General features: G+C 36.3%; 1 protein-coding gene across 7 annotated transcripts; it reads right to left on the bottom strand.

Annotated features, from left to right (window-relative positions):
• Window positions 1-494: 494 nt before the first annotated feature.
• Window positions 495-18,927, bottom strand: LOC110814494 (EAP30/Vps36 family protein). 7 transcript variants are annotated; one of them, XM_088208912.1, is made up of 9 exons: window positions 18,088-18,927; window positions 17,537-17,740; window positions 16,843-16,936; window positions 16,669-16,726; window positions 16,438-16,507; window positions 9,398-9,533; window positions 9,236-9,320; window positions 7,934-7,993; window positions 495-942 (listed from the first exon to the last, which is right to left on the bottom strand). In XM_088208912.1, exons 1-9 carry the CDS (start codon window positions 18,721-18,723, stop codon window positions 936-938), a joined length of 1,350 nt encoding a protein of 449 aa, XP_088065038.1. In that variant the 5' UTR covers window positions 18,724-18,927; the 3' UTR covers window positions 495-935. The 7 variants fall into 7 exon arrangements, 5 of the variants coding, with proteins under 5 accessions (XP_088065038.1, XP_088065039.1, XP_088065041.1 ...); XM_088208911.1 differs by lacking the exon at window positions 495-942 and adding an exon at window positions 3,232-3,365; XR_015813807.1 differs by lacking the exons at window positions 9,236-9,320; window positions 9,398-9,533 and adding an exon at window positions 3,211-3,365.
• Window positions 18,928-21,047: the final 2,120 nt, after the last annotated feature.

The following is a 21,047-nucleotide window of genomic DNA, read 5'->3' on the forward strand; positions in this document are numbered from 1 at the left end:
TATGATTAGTTAAAGCATAAGTCATTCCCCGAATTAGATAAAAATTAATGTAGAGTGTTATATAGCACTAATTCAATTCAAATTCTATCACATTTATATTATGTTCACATTCCTCCATAAATAGAATTTGAATCAAACATAAAAAGTAGGGAGTTTTAAACCAAGCAATGGTATCATTCAACTTCAAATTAAAAGGGAATTCGTAATTTTTAAGTTCAAACTTATCAAGTTTTGAACTGAAATTCTGAAACCGAAATCAGTCTTCAACATAGAAAGAGAGAGAGAGAAAATAGTTGTTTTCTTTTTTGCACGAAAGAATAGGAGATAATTTGATGCGATCTTAGTATATACTAATTTTCACATTTTCCTCCTGTATCAAACTAATTATGTTACAATTCCATCTTTTAGTTAGAGGCTAAATGAGCAAAACTAAAGGGTTTCTTAACATGACCGAAAGGTAAGATTCCTGGCAAGCAACACAAGTCCAAGAAAAGTAGACATAAATAGAAGACTGCATATTTCCTCTTCCGCAACCAAAATGCATGCTCCAACCATTGTTTTTTTACACCATCTCTAAACATTAAATTACTATGTAATTATGTCTTACCCCAATACAATTTTATTGATCATCCAGACAACCTCGACCATGTCGATTAGATTTCCAGGTTTTTAACAGTAATGGTTCATTGCTTTTTTATGTCCCAACAAGAAACATGAAGCAGATTGTTGCTGCATGCCCTCCGACCATGTTCAGCCATTTTGTTGTTTAAAGGCAAGTTATTGGATTATTCCGACTTGCGAAGATTCAATCAAAATAGAGCATAACCTTTTGTGTGCGTTCGTCTAGTATATCCATCATTATTGGTGGTAGGCATTCAAAATTTGTTCCAGAGCTTAGTCTGAATTATGAGTATGTGCATTCCACCACGAAATCTTCAGAAACTGAAATGCAGAAAGATGGTGAAAAAACAGTTAAGCATAATTCGGCTTCAAAAGCTTCAACCTCAAATCACTCAATAGACCAAAGAGTCACTGAGGTTTTCCATAAGGTCAATCGCATAAATCATAATGGAAGTTAATCAGCATAAGGGGAGAACTGCTAGGATCGTGATTCAGAAAGTGGGGAAAGAGGAACAAGAATAAAGAGAAAAGGAGAAACTGAAATTCCTTTTTAATCAGTTAATAGCAATGCATCAAACTGCCCCTAGCTTTTATATTCCCAAACTAGCTTTTTCTAACTAACTCCCTAATCACTTGTACCAACTATAATTCCCACCTACAACTATGGTTTCATTCCTCACCATCACTTTATTACTATATTAAAACTTACAGCCAAATCAGTACCCTCCCCTTTTAAGACCATTGTCATCGGGGGTAGCATAGGGAAACTAGAGTTGTAGATCATAGGATCTTACAGCAGCTTCTTCAACCAGTATATTTTTGCAGTGGACAAGCAACAGGGCGGCAGATATGCGGCCATATAGCCATTTTTCAGTCTAAAATGGCTTTAAGTTGTAGAGTCAAATGACCGTGCTAGGGTGGATCAATCACAAGCTCATAATATGAAGCAGGCCCCTTTGACCACTTCAGCTGAGGACACAAATATTAGGATGGATCTGGTATCCTGAGGCAACTCAACAATTATGCCCTCCCACGGCAGACAAGTGGAACAATTCACTGATTCTCTGCAATAGATCTATGTTCCTCCTTACTACCACTACTATTCCTGTAAGAACTTCATTCAAATTCATAAGCATTGTCTTTAAGCTCATCCTCTCTTAAACTTCGGGTGATTTTCTAGACCTGATTATTCATGAACCTAAGCTTTTTGATTTGGAACATTAATTCAGTACAAACAGACTAGACTATTATAGTATTAATTATCTTCACTGAGTAGCCTGAATAAGGCCCTATCAACCTAGTTTTCTGTAAGGGTCCAGGTGCCGGAGAAACTCCATGAAACCGAGCGAAGAGAAGTAGAAACCAGGGAATGGGAGAAAAAAAAATTAAAATGCATGCAGGGTATTCAAAACCCTAACCCTAGGCACTGAGCGGACATTGAACTGGACTGGTTTTCTCCTTTTCAATGAACTGCGGCACCACCGAACTGACATCTTCTTCTTCCCTATTCATTCAGGAACCCTGGCAGATGCATCCACTCTGTTCGCCGGCTTTTCTGCAGGTGTCCCAGCTTCTAAGCCGATGTTTGGCAATTGGAGAGATAATTCGCGCACCCTTTCGTGCATATATACCCCCATTTAGTAAAATCAAAAGCATCGAGGTGTATTTGAAGATTAATCTCAATCCCTCTATTTTCAATCTTTCTCTTTCAGTCTCTCTCTCTCTAAGCTCTCCTTTATTTCCGCAAAGAAGTCATACTCTAAAACATTGGCTTTCTTCACCATTCTAGCTTCAATGGTGCCGAGTTGAAGGGATTTTCATGTATCATTTGGTTTAATAAATAAGAAATTGTAAAATAAGAGAAGGCATGTAATTTTTGGAAATGAATCTCAAATAATTTATTTTCTCTCTCTAAACTCTCAGTTCTCTCTTCCAAGATCTCTCTCTTTCTCTCCCTCTCTCTTTATATTTGTCTCTCTTTCTCCCTCCAACAGTCTCTCTCTCCCTAAAAACTCTTTCTCTCTCTATAAAAATTCCTCTCTCTCTCTCTCTCTCTCTCTCTCTCTTCTGATCTCTTCTTTTGTCTCTCTTCCCCATCCCCCTTCTTTCTCTAATTTTTTTCTCCCCCATCTATTTCTTTGTTTCCAAAATCTTCCCCTCTTCTTTCTCTAAAATTCTTTTCTTCCCCTTCTAATTCTTTTTTTTTCCAGAATCTTCCTCATAATTTTATTTTTCTTAAAATTATCTTTATTTCTATATTTTTATCATAAACACCACAAATTAATTTCCTTTCCCAAAAGTAAGGTTCCAGTAAATTACATGTCAAAGCCGAATCTTGACAACTTGATATTAGAACCGGTTGAATTTGACAAAACTCTTGCAAATTTCATGGCAATGGTGAAAAATGAGGGTAAAGCCATGATTGTTCAAACCTCAAAAGATGGTCACTGTGGAGGAGAAAATGCGTGAAGTGGACCAAAAATTCTCAAATTTTAGATCTAAAATGTATGCATCACAACAGCAAACCCGAGTCACTTTTTTAAATAAATAAAAGCATTATAAATTAATTGGTTCCAAGGAAGCACAAACCCGAGTCAGTATAGACCAAAGACTTGCTATGTTCAGCCAACAATTGGAAAGGCTAACCAGATTCTTGTAAAACATCACACGGATAGCTGAAACAGCTGCAAGGGTAAGTTCCTCTGCCTCTGTTTTAAATATTGATAGAGGAATTTTACAAAACCCTACAACCAAAGAAATAAAGGTTGGCAGTTCAGACTGGATGGGCAACCAGGCAAAAAATCCTACACCGAAAAATTGAAATTCCTGTCTTTGATGGGAAAAATCTTAGAACATGGATTAGAAGATGCAACTAAGTATTTCCATATTTTCAACATCTCAGAAGATAGTAAAGTGAAAACAGTTTCGATATATCTTGGAGAGAAGATAGAAATTTGGTTCCATAGATTAACAAATGATCCAAATATATTTGAATGAGAAATATTTGAGGTGGAACTGTGTAGAAAGTTTGGAGGATTAGCCGGAGTTGATATTATGATAGAATTCAAGAAATTGATCTAAAAAGATACCATTCGCCAATATCAAGAAAATTTGAAGAAATGAGGTCTTTGTAATTTTAGAGAACCCCAAACTTTCTGAAAAATATTTTATATCTACTTTTAGAGTGCTATCGAGGAAGAACTTAGATCGACAATGAGGTTGTGCAATTTGACTCAAGCACTTGAGTTGACTCTCTGACAAAAACAAACAGTAGATGTCATCAACCGTCACAATAAACTAAAATACTCTACAACTTCTTCCAAAGGAAATGTTCCCATCACTAAAAATTTCTCCAAATTCCCGAATTTTCAAGTAGCAACATCTTTGATGGATCCAAATCATACAAAGTTGAGAAGGAATAATCTTTTCTACAAATGTGGGAAAAATACTCTTAGGGCATTAGTGCAAAGAAAAATAGTCATGATAGTTGAGACATGTGAGGAAGAAGAAGAAGAAAGTGAAGATGATCAACCTCCGGATAACAAGTAACATGATAATCCACATGGAGTTCATTGGTAGCATAAAAATAATAAATAGTAATGATATTTTCGGTCACCAAATATTTAAAAATTGAGTCTCAACCTTAGGGACAAGGTTGATGTTCAAGAGGAGGAAATTGTTAAGATAACAGATAAAATCAAATGAAAATGTGGCTGGAAGCATGGGTGCACAAAGGAAACAATGAAATCAGTCGCAGTTGATCATAAAACTAGGGAGTAGAGTGTGAACGGTAGAACCATCCCCAGGGAAGCAAAACCCAAAACCCTAGGCACCGAACTGGTTCCTGAACTGGTGAACCATTTTTCTTCATGCAGTGAACCGGCTTGACTCTTCAGATCTGGACCACTTCGTCTTCACGTGAACTGGTCCCAACTCTTTACCTTCTTCCTCCATCCGACGCAGTCCTACTCTAAAAGATCAGCTTTCTCCACCATTCCAGCATCAATGGTGCCGATTGGAAAGAATTTTCATGTACCATTGGGTGTATACAAATAAGAAATTGCCAAATAAGAGAAGACATGAAAATTTTGGAAATGAATCTCAAGTAATTTATCTTTTCTCTCTAAACTCTTGGTCTTTCTCTTTTCTTCTCTTCTCTCTCCCTCTCTCTCTCTCCCCCTCTCTCTCTATATTTCTCTTTCTTTCTTTCTCTAACAGTCTCTCTCTCTAAACACTCTTTCCCCCTCTATTTGTCTCTCTCTAAAACTTCCTCTCTCTCTCTCTCTCTCTCTCTCCTGATCTCTTCTTTCCTCTCTCTTCCCAATCTCCCCTTCTTTCTATAATTTTCTTTTATTTCCAGAATCTTCCCCTCTTCTTTCTCTAAAATTTTTTCTTCCCCTTCTAATTCTTTTTTTTGAAATAAAAACTGAATGAATATATTATTATGAGCACCCAAAACGCTAGTCAACCCGGCTCCAAAATGGATTAAAAGCCTTGGTGACCTCAGATAATTGACCTGATAACAAAAATTCAAGGGTTTTAAACCATCTATTTTTTGAAATATCAAAATCTTTTGTGTTTTTGACACCGTCAAAAGCCCTCCTATTTCTCTCCTTCCAAACCATAATAATAAGAGGAAACAATTTGCAAAATGAATACCTCTCATTTAAATATTTCCAAGCCAAAACCTCCTCCCTAACTGACCTTGCCATCACCCAGTCAACCCCTAAGCTTCTGTGAACCATCATTCCATAAGTTAAAGACCACCGGACACCAAAGTAGCAAGTGGCTGCAATTTTCCTCTGCCTTCTTACAAAGATAACATGCATTTACCAATACTTGATCCTTCCTCAGGTTGTCAATGGTTGGAATGCTTTCTCTACAAGCTTCCCAACCAAAAAAACGATCCTCGATGGGATTTTAATTTTCCAGATCTTGTTTATAGGGAAAGTAATCAGCATCATTCTCAGTTCTTACCAACCGACTATACCAGGATTTAACTGAGAAAAGCCCATTTTCTGAGAGGATCCATCTCAGGTAGTCATTTCCGTCCTCTAGAGAAATGTTCGATAAAGTATTCAACAATGCCTCATACTCATCACTTTCCCAGTCGTTCAATCTTCTGCTAATCATAATCTTCCAGATGCCTTTATCACCATATCCTCTTCTGTAGCAATCCCCAATTTTCCCCTGCTTATTCTGCACAATCTCAAAAATCTGGGAAAACTGTCTATACGGTGGGCCCCTCTAACCAATGATCACGCCAGAAGCTGATGTTATTTCCACTGCCAACTTCCAAGCAATACACCTCTGGAAATTTGTCTTGCCATCCCCAATCCTCCCATGAGATTTTAGCACACTACCTGCATACCAGCCATTATTATCCACACCAAACTAAGCAGCAATTATTCTTCTCCATAAAACCCCATCTTCTGTCATAAACCTCCACAGCCACTTACCTTTGGAATGCAAGATTAAATTCCACCACAGATCTAATTCCTAAACCCCCATTATTCATCGGTTTCTTCACCTCCTTCCAAGCCATAGGTGATATTTCTTTTTTTCTTCAGTATCACCCCACAAGAACCGGTTCTGCATTGCTTCAATCTGCTGGGCAACACTGACCGGAATAGTAAGTATGTATAGGTAGTAAATTGGGAGGTTGCTTAACGTGCTTCTAATTAGTGAGCCTCCCTCCCTTGGAACGCAAACTTTTCTTCCCCTTCTAATTCTTTCTTTTCCGAAACTTTCCCCCATAATTTTACTTTTCTCAAAATTACACCTATTTCTCAATTTTTACCATAAATACCACAAATTAATTTTTTTTGCCGAAATTAATATTCCGATAAATCACATGTCGAAACCAAGTCCTGTCAAAAACTCGAATCCGCCCAATCATAAGCCTTTTTTGAAATCTACCTTCAGAACTAACACTTACTTGTTCGCTCCATGCATGTATTGAACCACTTCGTTAGCTAAAAGGGACTCATCCAAATTTGTCTTCTTCCCACAAAGGCGCTTTGGTTTGATGATATAGTATCATCTAAAACCTCACTAAGGCGTACGGACAACACCTTAGTGATTATCTTGTAGGCACTAGTCACCAAACTCAATCAAATACCTTTTTTGTCTCTCGTGGGTATTAGAGGACTAAATGTGGTGTTTATGCTTCAACATGTGTTTCTCTTCAAAATGGAACTCGTGAAAAACCTTCATCAAATTGTCCTTCATGATTCCCCAACATGATTGGAAAAAAGCTCTCTGAATTCATCCTATCTTGAAGATTTCTCCAAACTCATCACCCAAATAGCTTTCTAAACCTCCTCAAATGGTCTCTCTAAATACTCTGTTTTGGCAATACTAATGAGGTGCCAGTCAATACCTTCTACAAACGGTCTACAAATCTATTCCCCGACATGATTGGAAAAAAGCTCCTGAATCCATCCTGTCTTGGAGATTTCTCCATACACATTGCGCAAATAGCTTCCAAACCTCCTCCTCAAATTGTCTCGCTAAATACTCTCCTTTGCCAATACTAACAGGGTGCCAGTCAATACCTTCGACAAATGGTCTACAAATCTACTCCTCATTATACAACTGCCTATAAGAATTAGTGATCTCAAACCCAATTTCATCCTTTCAAAGCTCTATACCCCGTCTCTAGTTCCAACTCCTTACTTTCACTTCTCCTTCTACCATTAACTATCCTACAGTACAATCTAGTATTCGTGTTCACCCCCTTCTCCCCTTCCCCAATCTAGTATTGGGCGCCCCACATTACTCATTTCATCCTCGATTTCTGGCCCCAGCTTCGCTCCTTTCTGAGCATGACCTCCTCAAGCTCATTTTTTAGCTTGGTAAGTCGAAACATTTGAGGTTCAGAAATGTTTTCCTCTGATGCCAGTTTGTCTAGTCCCTCCACCTTGTAATGATTCTCTGAATGCGTCTATATTCGGCAATGAACATGATAAATTAGGGTTAAAAAACTCTTGGAAAAAGCCATGTAAAAGGCTATGCTACAAATTTTAGAGTTGAAAACAGAAAATTGGGAAAAATTAGAGAGAAAAGGAGAAACCAAATTGTCTGTTGATCAAATTTTTAGCAAGTTACACAATGCCCTTAGCTTTCATATTCCCTGACAAGCTTTTTGTCTAACTTCCCAACTACACTGTAATTGACAACTATAATTCCATCCTAAATAATTTAATTCCTCGTAATAACTGGATTACCATATTTACACTTTTATCCATACAAAAAAAAAACATGCACAGAGAGAGGGACAGACAGACAGAGAACAAGAAAGCACTCTTACCCAGAAACAGAAGCTGATGCAGACTTGACCCACATACCATAGATCCCATAATCCTTCAGTCTGGACATCAAGAAACAAAAAAAATAAGTAACAACAAAAAAATTTTACCATGTCTCTACAACTAAATATGTGTCAAGCTGTAATCATAATTAATATGACAGAAAAATAAATTTTGTGAAGAAAAGTATAGAACTAATTGTCGGAACAGGATGGTGAATAATGATCAGTAACCCTAAACTCCAAATCAATCACATGCCCCTTCGTCAACCCTATATTCCACAATTGCAGATTATTTTAATAACCCATCCGCAGAATCAAGGAAAAATGAATGTTCTTACTCCATCCTGTTCAGCCGAGAGCATATACATCTTAACTGGGCAGCTACATAAGTTCCAAAGCAAATAATAATTACATCCAGAAGAACCAGCAGCTCGTCTCTGATTCCTATTTTTTCCACTTTTGCTAATCACTAAAATAATTTTAATATATAGAATCAGATCCTAATCTTTATGTTTTAATCAATCCATTCTTAGCTCAATTCCTCAGAGAGTGGATACTGGAACAATGGAGAGAAAGGACAAGGAAGGGAAAAAGAGAGAGACAAGAGAGAGAGAGAGAGAGAGAGTAGGTAATGATAAGGGATAATAGATGAGATAATTTTAGGTGGGATGCAAGAAAAGGCATGGAGAAAAAACAAGACCTTTTTTAATAGAAAAAGAAGTATGTTAGATGAAGAAATGAAAATACAGCCCACAGGAGGATAAGGTATCCTCCAAAAGTACAAAAGGGAAAACATACAAAAACTTTACAAAAGTAAAACAAGTGTCAATGTAGCAACTACAGTACCATTACAAGTTGATACAAATTGTTCTTATTTGTTGGACTTGTAGATGGAAACTGTCTAGCTTAGAAAGAGGAACCCCAAAAAATAAAACATGCACTTCAGCCCAAAAAGGACCTAACCATGCAATGGTATCACAAATATCATTACAGAATAAAATGCTGGTTGAAAATTATTGCATTTCCTCTCCAACCAAACATATAAAATCCTGGGCCATATCCTCTTTCCAGAGATCAATGAAAAATTGGAAAGAAACAATGTTGTAAAGATGATCTTCATCAAATTTTTAATATTTAAAGAGTGAACTGATTTCATGTAACTATTTAGTTTTAACCTGTTAAGTAAAGGATCAATTACCCTCTGAAGCGCTCAAAGGAAACACAAAGAACAGAATATGAAAGCTGAATATAAATGGAGAAACAAAAAGCCTCCAAAATATAATTGAAGTTTTTTCAACTTACAAGTAGAGGTCATCAAAATCAATCTCAGGAAACAGGTTGATGTAAAAACGAAATCCATCAGGGCTTATATCTCTGCATAGTAAACCTGTCAATAAAGGAAGGGTGAATTAAATCTCAATTGTGTGGGCAATATACTAAGAGAAAATCGTTCAGAAAATGTGCCTTTGCTCTCAGCAGTGAGTAGGTGCTCCTTGGCCATGGCTGGAGCAATCCCTAGTGTCATTGCAGCATCACTTGCACTTATTCCAGTTCTAAGGGTCTCGGGCTTTGTCACAAGGGTTCTGATTCTAGAGAAAATCTACATTGTTATATAAAAGACAGGTTAATTTCATTAAATGTGGAATATTTTCTACGATAAAATATATAGCACGTGCTCATTAACTCGCAGAACCAAAAAAATATGCATTTTCCTGATTACAGAAACGTATTCATGCAGCTCTTCCACACAGGTAGTACATACTCCACCAATGAGCCTCATTCATTTTCCTTTCTAATATTTTTATATTGGAGCTTCTCTCATTCCTTTCATTGAGCATGATGATGCAAATCAAGCATTGATGAGCTTTAACATGCAACGTCAGGCACTTCTGCTTTCTTGGTCGCAGAAGTGCATTATTGAAACTGGGTTAGAAAGCTAGCTGGCTCTAGATTCAGAGGTTCCACTATAGCCGAAAAAGGGGAAAAGATCTTTTCTATAGATACTGACAAGATCATTTTGTCGGGAAACAGAGATACTAAAAACATTCTAGTAGTTATGCATCAATGTTCTAACAAAAATACTTGTGTGCATCAAAACCCCTAACTTCAGAAGGGTAAATTCACTAAACTATGACAAAATTCGGCAGACAGTGCCGCTATAATTGGTGGCGAACCTGCTTTGAGGAAAAACGTATCATTAGCTTATATGGTATTGGAAGGCTACAATTTTGAAGATGCAGTACTTATTAGCGAGCACCTCGTGTATGGAGATATTTATACTTTTTTTTAAAAATAGATACTTGTACTTCTTTTACATACGGAAACATAAAATTCGGACTTATGACAAGCCAAAGTCCCGAAAGGATCACTAGTGAAGTACCACATCTAGAAGGCCATTTACTCCGGATGTTACTTTTTCTTTTCTATTTTTTGGCTAATTACTCTCTCCTACTTTTTCTGTTATTATCATTATGGTGCGCCTAAAACTTGGTTTTACAAGATCAGAGACTTCATACGAAGGGAAGCCATTTTCTCCACTTGTGTCTCTTTGGTGGCTGATGTCTCATATGCTTTCAAGGGGTACTTCGAAAAAAATGATGCAGCATCTTTTTTAGGGGAGCAGATAGTTAAAGTTTCCCATTCACAATTTGCAATAATACTGTTCTTTTTTTCATGGGTCATCCTCTCCTTAAAGGAGTGATGTCAGGGACCTGTTAGATATTTGGCCAGTTCTTGGTCGTAATTCTGCTTTCTATTTGGTACACAGGCAGCATACTTTTGGTGCCTTTGTTTACATTGCTTCTTTCTTCTTAAAAAAAGGTTATATCTCTGTTATGAGTGCATCAGCTCATATTTGGGCCTATAAATTAACTTGAGCAGAAGTAGTTTGGCTGACAAGGTCATGTTATCGGTAGTCTAGCTGATATGTGGCAATCCACACAGCATCTTTTTCAAATCATATTTTGGGTAAGATCACAAAGCATCTAGGAATTGAGAATGTGCTCTTTTATCATTTGGGGCTCGGGTCACTCTCCATCAAGTGTGTTTGTCTAGTGTAGAAAGTGTTAGAATAAGGGTAGTTTAGTATTTATTCTTTCTGGACAAGTGGAATGTCCACCACCACCACCACCAGAACTTGGTTACGGTTGTTCCTTTTTTTTTTTTTTTTTTTCTCTCTCACACACTCACCTTTGGTGTGACATCAGGGCAATGAGTGCCTATAAATGGCACCTCACCCTCTCTATTTTAAGAAAGCAAGAAAGAAGAGAAAAACCTCTCATTTTATCTCTCTCAAACTCTGTTTCCATTAAAATCTTCATGGTATTAAAACGCCTCTGATCCAGAAATCTCCTTCCGCTTGCGCCAGATTCTTCAATGGCCACGGATGACCAAAACTCGTCATCACCCAAAGTTACTTCGGGTACATATCTCCCCAACTCCAACACTGGAATGGTGGAGCAACATTCATCGTTCATCACCAACCATCGACTCAATAGTGATAATTACCTCCAATGGTCGACGTCTGCGCGGCTATTCATCCGAGGGAAAGGATGTGATGAATATCTTACGGGAGAAGCTCCAGAACCTCCATCGAACTACCCACATGCTCGGACTTGAAAAATCGACAACAGCATAGTAATGTCCTGGTTGCTAAGCTCCATGACTCCCAAAATCAGTGAAAATTTCCTCTTGTACGAGACAACTCACGAAGTCTAGGAAGCTACCCGTGAGTTTTACTACAGCTGCGAAAACACCTCAGTAATTTTCGAAGTCGAATCCACCATCCACAAGCTACGACAAGGTGAGCTGAACGTTACTCAATATTATAACTCTCTCACCCGCAACTGGCAGCAGCTCGACGTCTTCGAAGATCATCAATGGAGTTGTCCAGAAAATGCTACGAAATACAGAGAAATTGTGGAGTAGAAAAGAATCTTCCGGTTTCTTATGGGGCTCAACAAAAGCTTTGATGAAATGCGAGGCCGAGTTCTAAGTACGAAACCACTGTTGGGTATTCGTGAGGTCTTCTCTGAAGTTCGTCGAGAAGAAAGCAAGAAGAAATTGATGTTGGGAGAACCTCAGTCGACTCAACTGAGTGAGAATGCTTATACTCTTACTTGTCGCATCTTTGATTCACATGGAAAGAAAGGACGTCCATTCTGTGAGTTATGCAAAAAGCCAGGGTACGCTCATGAGAAGTGCTGGAAGCTTCATGAGAAACCAGGAGAGAAGAGGATCATCGAGACACCTCACGGAAACTTGGCAACTTCGGAAGAGCCCTCTGTTCAGCCCGAGAGTGCTCCCTTCAGTCTAGAACAAATGGAGGCACTAGTGAAGCATTTTTCGTCGAAAATGGGAAGTTTGGGTAATTCCTCTACCTCTGTTGCCCAAAAAGGTAAATACCATTTGGTTTATCAGCATGGTTCCATAAAAACCAGATTTGGATTGTGGATTCTAGGGCATCTAACCATATGACAGGAAATCAGTCCTTGCTCGGTGATTATCTTGAATGTAAGGAAGATTTATTAATTAATATTGTTGTTGGTTCAAGTTCTAGAGTGGCAGAAATTGGCTCCACAAAAATATCATCCTGCTTGACACTCAACTCGGTTTTTTATGTGCCTAATTTATATTGCAATCTTGTGTATTTCAGAACTTGGTTTCGGGGAATACGATTGATAATGCTAGTAGGATAGATTCAGATCTCTATTATCTTTCAGTTAACCCACCTACCTCAAGTAGACAAGCTTCTAATGTTATATGTGTTAATTCGATTTCTATAGATTGTTCAATCGATGATCACACAATTATGTTATGGTATTATCGATTAGGCCATCCAAACTTTTTGTACTTATTTCCTACTTTATTCAATAATAAAAATCCACTTTCATTTCAATGTGAAGTGTGCCAATTTTCAAAATACACTCGCAATTCTTTTCCTAGTATACCATATAAACCCACACAACCATTTGCTCTAATCCATAGTAATGTTTGGGGACCTTCACGAGTCAAAACTATTATTGGGAAAAAATAATTTGTACTTTTATTGATAACCGTACTAGAATTACTTAGGTCTTTTTCATGAGAGAAAAGTCTGAAGTGAACTAAATATTTCAAAGATTTAATATTATGATTCAAAGCCAGTTTCACACCACAATACAAGTATTGAAAACTGATAATGCATGTGAATACTTTGAACCAACCCTACGATAATATCTTAATAATCAAGGTATCCTCCATCAAAACTCTTGTGTATACACCCCACAACAAAATAGCATAACTGAAAGAAAAAATAGACACATTCTTGAAGTTGTCAGATCATTGATGTTTACAATCCATGTTCCTAAATTTTTGTGGGGTGAAGCCATTCTTACCGCTACCTACTTGATCAATCGAATGCCCACTTGAATACTAAAATTCAAAACTCCTTATAAAACTCTTCTTCAGGCATTTCCAAATCCTCATGTTTTAAACACTATCCCATTGATGTTTACAACCCATGTTCCTAAATTTTTGTGGGGTGAAGCCATTCTTACCGCTACCTACTTGATCAATTGAATGCCCACTCGGGCATTTCCAAAATCTCATGTTTTAAACATTATCCCATTGAAAATATTTGGCTGCACCGCTTATGCTTACATTCACACTCACCTCAGGGAGAAACTTGATCCAATGGCTCTTAAATGTGTGTTTGTTGGTCATTTCTCAAATTAAAAAGGATGCAAATGTTTTTTTCCAGGTACTCATTGTTTTTACAATACTATAGATGCAACCTTTTTTGAGAATCAACCATTTTATCCTACAACTAATATTTTCTGGGGAGAATTTCACTCAAGAATATTAGTTGTAGGATACAAGTCCTCTTCCACCTCAAATTCCGTTGACATCTTCCTAAAATATTCATATCCAGGAAACCATAGAAAAACCGGAACCCACTACAGATACTAATGACATAGATATTGATGGCGCATTACCTGCAAAAAGGATGCTACGAGTCTATATAAGGAGAAATAAAACTCAAAATATTAGAATTCCTGAATCAACCACGCAAATTCATGAGTCAACTCCTGTACCAAACACTCATAATACTACAAATAATAAAATTTCTGACTCATTGGTTAATATTGACACTAATGCTGAACTTCCTATTGTTTTGAGAAAAAGTGTCCGGTCTTGCACCATGCATCCCATATAGAATTATGTATCATATGACAAATTGTCTCCAACATACAATGCACTTGTTAGTAAGCTCGATAACAACATTGTCCCAAGAACTGTTCATGAAGCACTTGAGTTCCCAGAATAGAAAGCCGCAATCCAAGAAGAGATCACAACGCTTGAGAAGAATGAGATATGGGAACTATCTGCTCTACCTTCAGGAAAAAAGCTTGTAGGGTACAAATGAATCTTCACCACAAAGTATAATTTTGATGGAACTGTGAGCCGTCATAAAGCTCGTCTTGTTGCCAAAGGCTTCACTCACTCATATGGAATTGACTATCAGGAAACTTTTGCCCCAATTGCTAAACATAACACAATACGGGTTATATTCTCCTTAGCCTCAAACCTTGATTGGCTTCTTCATCAACTGGATGTAAAGAATGTTTTCCTCAATGGAAATCTAGAAGAAGAAATTTACATGGAAGTCCCTTCTGGACTTAGCATCGGGTCTAAGAAGGTATGTAGATTTAAAAAGTCTCTTTACGGTCTTAAACAGTCTCCGAGGGCATGGTTTGAGAGATTCTCAAGGGCAGTGAAACATATGTGATACATTCAATGTCAGTCTGATTACACATTTTTTGCCAAAAGCAGTGCCATGGGGAAGAAATCTATCCTAATTTTACATGTTGATGACATTATCTTAACAGATAATAATGATGAAGAAATTCTGAAACTCAAAAAGTTTCTAGGCAAAGAATTCGAGATCAAAGACCTTGGGTTACTTTGATACTTTCTTGGGATGGAAGTAAACCGATTTAAGAAAGGTATCTCTGTTTCACAACGCAAATATGTCTTATATCTTTTAAAGGAAACAAGTATACTTGGTTGTAAACCTGTAGGAACACCGATGGAGTCTAATGTCAAAATCAGTCTAAAAAATGATAGCAAACCTATTGATAAAGAAAAATACCAGAGATTTATTGGCAAACTTATCTATCTTACTTATACCAGACCTGATATTAGTTTTGCTGTGAGTACTGTAAGTCAGTTTATGGTTGAACTAACTGAAGAACATATGAGTGTCGTTTATTGGATTCTTAGGTGATTAAAGATGACCCCTAATCAAGGATTGTTCTTCCAGAAAATAATAAATAGAGACATTAAGATCTTCACTGATACTGACTGGGCAGGATCAGTGACTGATAGAAGATCAACAACTGGCTACTGTACATATGTGTGGAGCAACCTAGCCACTTGGCGAATTAAGAAACAGTCAATTGTATATAGAAGTAGTGTTGAAGCTGAATTGAGGTCTTTTGCTCATGGAATATGTGAAGGTGTATGGCTGAAGAAGATTATATCTAAACTAAGATTTTGTATTCCTAATCCTATGAAACTCTAGTGTGACAATCAATCAACCATCAGTATGGCCAAAGATCCAGTGCATCATGATAGAACCAAGCATGTGGAGATTAATTGTCATTTCATTACAGAGAAGATAGAAGACAAGACTATTATCCTACATTATGTTTCTACTGATCTTCAGACTGCTGATATCCTTACAAAGGCACTACCAACAGAAAAATTTAATAACATTGTATTCAATCTAGAATTACTCAATATATATATATATGTAACATAGATTGAGGAGGAGTGTAGAAAATGTTAGAATAAGGGTAGTTTAGTATTTACTCTTTATGGACAGATGGAATGTCCACCACCACCACCACCACCATCACCAGAAATTAGTTATGTTTGTTGCTTTTTTTTTCTATTTTTCTCTCACACTCACTTTTGGTGTGACATCAGGGCAATGAGTACCTATAAATGGCACCTCACCCTCTCTGTTTTAAGAAAGCAAGAAAGAAGAGAAGAACCTCTCATTTTATCTCTCTCAAACTCTGCTTCCATTAAAATCTTGATCTAGTATTTCTCTTTATTATTTTTCAGCTAGAATCCATTTGGTGCTACAAAGAGAATTGAGAACATTGCAAGAGACCTCCTCTATTATGGGGTGAAAGAGGCTTCACATTTACAATTGCCACCAATAAAATCGCACTCAGCCCATCATCCAAAGCATAAAGATTCGTATATGATTTCCATCTTTGGCCATCAGTACATCTATCGAAGAACCAAAATCTAGGAAGAAAAAACTCTAACGTTTGAAACCAAATAGAATGCAAAGAGCTATTTCCATCATTTGAATATAAATGCAATTTGAAGATGCAAATCAGTCAATTTTATTTATAATGCTTCCCATCATCAAATAAATTGAAAATTTTAAAAAATGACCACAGAGTTACATCCATAAACAAGAAAGAGTCTTAAGATGAAAGAATCACCTCCTCATCACTATTAGACTTGTTTTGTACGACCATGACTCCACTATCAAACTTCCGCACCATGACTGGACTGTCAAATGAATGAAATCAATTTAAAAATCTACACGAGCATGAGCTGCATGCAAAAGGACACGAATGGCAAGTAATATAAAGTTGTGACCACATCTTCATGAGATCTAGGAAAATAACTCTAAATTCTCGCTAGTAAGTTGAAGAGAAAATCATACATACACATCAAACTTCTCCCATAGGGAACAGGCTTGCAGTAAATCATCAGGTGATATCAATTCTGTGTTGCAGGGATACAAACTTAGTCTTTGGCTTCAGTGAGAGGTGAGACAATGCAAAAAAGAAAAAAAGAAGTAATGCTGATACCAGGCTCCTAAAATAAGGGAAAAAACAAACCTGTCCCCCGGGCGCGATTAAAGAGACAATAAATGTCTATAAGATTCATCATGCCTCCAGATCTCTCTAGCGGGATTCTGACAAAATCTGCCAACTAAGTGTCAAGAAACAAGATTAACATTATCTTCTCCCAAGAAGAAATAAATTAACCAGAATAGTTTCAAAGTTATCATTAACTCAAAAATAATAAGCATCAATGTGAAAATTTATTTTACCCATCATCCAAGCAAGGACATTAGCTTATGTGAGCCATATTTTAAGGTTTTCCATTACGTTTGCTGTTTCTATGATCCATGAGTAACGCTGACGAAAAATCTCCATTCAGCTTTAGACTGATATGGAAGGAAATCAGACAATTTCCTTTAGAAGATTTAGAACATATAATATTTTTCAGTTGAAAGAGTCAGAGCAGCAAATGTATGAAGGAAGACAACATGTGATTTCTTTTTTCACAGTAAAAATAGGGAAAAAAGAAAAAAAGAAGAAAAATAAGTCATTCCACCAGGTTATTCAATAATAGATGACATAATGACAAACATTGAAATCAAATTCTGGATATCCCTTTTTCTCCAAATGGAAATATCACAACTGCATTTTCTCCTGAAAGGAACTTTAAGGGGGAAAGAACAAAAATAATAAAGAACACAATATAATAAAACAAAGACTAGTAACGAGAAAGGATATAGAAGAGAACCTGACGGGACAGTTGTTGATGATACAGTGCACCAGCAGATTCCTTTGTAACTGGAGACACAATACCAACACTTAACAACCAATCTTGCATCTCTTCCTTAGAACCCATTTCCTCATCATTTGTTGTGCCGGTTTGAGAGTTCGGTCCAGATAAAAGCTTTTGCCTCATTTTCTCTGCTAGCAGCACCATCTCTTTAGCCTTACTCTGTCAGTCCAAAAGAGTTTCTAAAATTTCAAGCACCAGAACAAAATTCAAAAGCCAAAATTTTTTCCCATTTGATAGATGAATTTTTGCATTTATAACGAGGATCATCATTCATGCTACAAACTCTCAAGAACCCAAACATATTTTAGTCAGCATCAATCAATTCCAAGTTTCTAATTTTGCAATCTTCCAAACACAAATCAAAATCAATCCCCTTAAACCTTTCTACCAGCAACCAAATATGTTTAACTAAATACGTTTCACTACATTTCACAATCATATGAGCAAACAAGAATAATAACCACCATCATAACATTGATGGTAAAACAAGAGCAGAATTAACTAACCATGAGAGCACTCAAGTCCTGAAAAGCATCCTGCAAGCTCTTATCTGTACTCTCCCACATTTCCTGCTCTTTCCTGAGTATTCCTGCCAGCCCCACCATCCTCACAGACCCATCACTTGAGTACAACCCACCACCAGTCGAACCCGCGCCTGAACCGGAAACCGAACCGGAGCCAGTCTCAGAAGTCGAACTTCCACTCAGATTCTCCTCCCATGCCCTACCCCTCCAACTATCCCAGAACTTCCCCAAGAATCCATCGGAATCGCCTTTCCCTCTCAGAATCAACATAACAATCGTATTAGTGTGGCGATTGTAAAGCTGGAAGCGGATCCGCGGGGAATGAAACATGGACTTGAGGGATTTCTTGACAGACAAGATGTTGGAGATAGCGGATAGAGGAATGGCGACGGCGGAGGTGTTTGGATGGGACGGGAGCCATAGGAGGCGGTGGGTGGTGAGGATGAGAAGCCCTGATCTATAAGGAGGAAAAAGAGGGGGTTCTTCGTCGGAGACGAGGTCCACCGAAGAGAGCAGGTGACATTCAACTTCGTTTCGTAGGAGAACTGGGCGACCGCTGCTTGTAACTTCTGCTTTCTCGAAGATACTGCTGCTACCGCTGCTGGTGGGGGTGGCCATTGCAGACTGAAACTGAGATGATATTTATGGGGAGTTTAATTCCATGGTTTCTGTCGGATAAGCAATCATAATGATCCTGCTGTTTTCGAGTTTCAGGATCACTGTAGTCCTAAACTGTAAAAATCAATTCCATCATCTGAAATCGGTTCTCATTCAAGAAGAAAAGTTTTGTCCTTGACTCCGGATTCATCAACTTTCGTTCGAATTTCTGAATTTAATTTTATACCAATAAGTTAAATAATAATAATAATAATAATAATTATGATAATAACAATAATAATAACAATAATATATAAATTCACATGAAAATTAATAATAATAATAAATCCACTACTTAAAAGGTAAATTCGCTATATATTAATTCTACATTAATTTATAAATTCACAATATCATAATTAATTAGTTTTAAATTAATAATTGTCTTTATTTTTCAATATTAGTTAGTTATGACTCTTGTTTAGTAGAATTTTTTTATATATTACGTTGTATTTAATAAAAATAATAATGATAAATTGATATGTAAATTAAACTTTTATTTAAAACCAGTTAATTGTATAATAGTTTTTAGATCTTAATTCTTTTATGTTAGTTTCTAATTTTAAGTCTTAATTCTTTTAATTTAGTTTCTAGTTTTAATTATAATTTATTGTAATTAAGTACATACTTTTTTTATTTCCTTATAAATCAGTCACTATTTTAATTTATGTTTAAAATAAAAATATTTAGATGTTATTATTTATGACATTATGGATTAATATATTAAATTTAAAATCATATTCATTTTTAAAATAATCAAACTTGATCGCTAAAGAACACATCTTTAAGCTTAATTTACTCTTTTATCCCTCAATATAAACTGGGCAAATATTATGTCACTTAATTTTTATTAAGTTTTTTTAGAAATTTAATTTATGTGATAATTATGTCATTAATTTTGAATAAATGCGTAATTTGATCTTAGAAGTATAACAAATATTACACTTTAGTTCGATATGTTTTTAATTATAGTTTAGTTTTTAAACTTATAATTTTGTTTTGAATAGTTAACACTATAATTCAAATGAGAGAAGAGAGAGAGAGAGATTTAACTTACGCTGCATTTGAAAAGAAAAAATTATCTAGTTTCTTAACTTTGTCTTTCCATCTTCATCTCTTTCCTCTATTACTCACATCAGTGATATTTCTCACATTTGTGTTAGGTCCTCTTAATGTTTTATTTGATTCCCTAATGCTAAAAGTTAAAGTCTTGTTTCTTGGGTTGTCCAACCAGATTTCTTTACATTTTTCTTTTTGTTAGACAATGAAATGTATTTTATTTAAGTTAGGAAAATATTTTGAGTAGGATTGTGCTTTGATGGCATGGTATGGCTCATTCAGTCCTATGAGAAATTTCATCACCCGTCTCTTTGTTGATATTCGATTACAGCTCTGAATCCTCCACATGTGCAATTTGTGATTGATTGATAATTTAGTAATCCACCAAATAGGGTTTTCAATTTTAAAAAATAAATACTTACGCTGTCTTGATTTCTGCATGAGTTTGTTTATGGCCTTTTTTACTTCAAAGATTGTAGGAGAATTCTATTGTACTTATCTTTATTCGAGTCCAACTAAAAGTTGGGGAGAGTGTCTGTTTTACTTCAAAGAGACTTACATTGTCTTAATTCTGAATGAGTTTGCCTATGGATTGTTTTACTTCAAAGATTCTAGGAGCGTTTCGCTGTACATGCCTTTGTTCGAGTTCTACCAAGAGTTGACATGTATTGTCTGCATAAAACCTGCTATATTTGATGTCAACCAATAGAGCACTTGTATCATATAATGATAATATAGTTGCAAACAACAATTGCTCTATAAATGGATTTTCAGGATTAGTTAGTTCCTTTAAGCTTTCATTGATAAAACTTGGTTTGGCTTTAATTCTTAGTGCATCCTTCATCGATCTTGCCCATATGTGATAGTCGCTTGTGTCTATCAACTTTGTTATAAATAGTGCGCCTGAATTTTTGTTGGCTTCAATATAATATGAGTTATTTCAATAAGAAAGATCAGGAGCACTTCTATTCAAGGAAGTTGTATCTTGACAAGAGGTTGAGTTTGCAATCTAATTTAAGTTTTTATTCTTCATGATCTACTTTGATACCATGAAAGTTTTCTCAAAACAGGGTAAATCGACCTTTGTAATGATTTGTGAAAAAAAAAAGACAAATGAAAAGAGCCGAAAAAAAGATAAGCAACAAAAAGAGAGAGAGATATAAAGAGAGAAAGAAAGAAAAAAAGAGACAAAATCAAACAAAAAAAGACGAGAAAAAACCCTAATAGGC

Source organism: Carica papaya, chromosome 8 (genome assembly GCF_054855325.1).
Source record: "Carica papaya isolate Zhongbai chromosome 8, ASM5485532v1, whole genome shotgun sequence".
In the NCBI taxonomy this organism is placed as follows: domain Eukaryota; kingdom Viridiplantae; phylum Streptophyta; class Magnoliopsida; order Brassicales; family Caricaceae; genus Carica; species Carica papaya.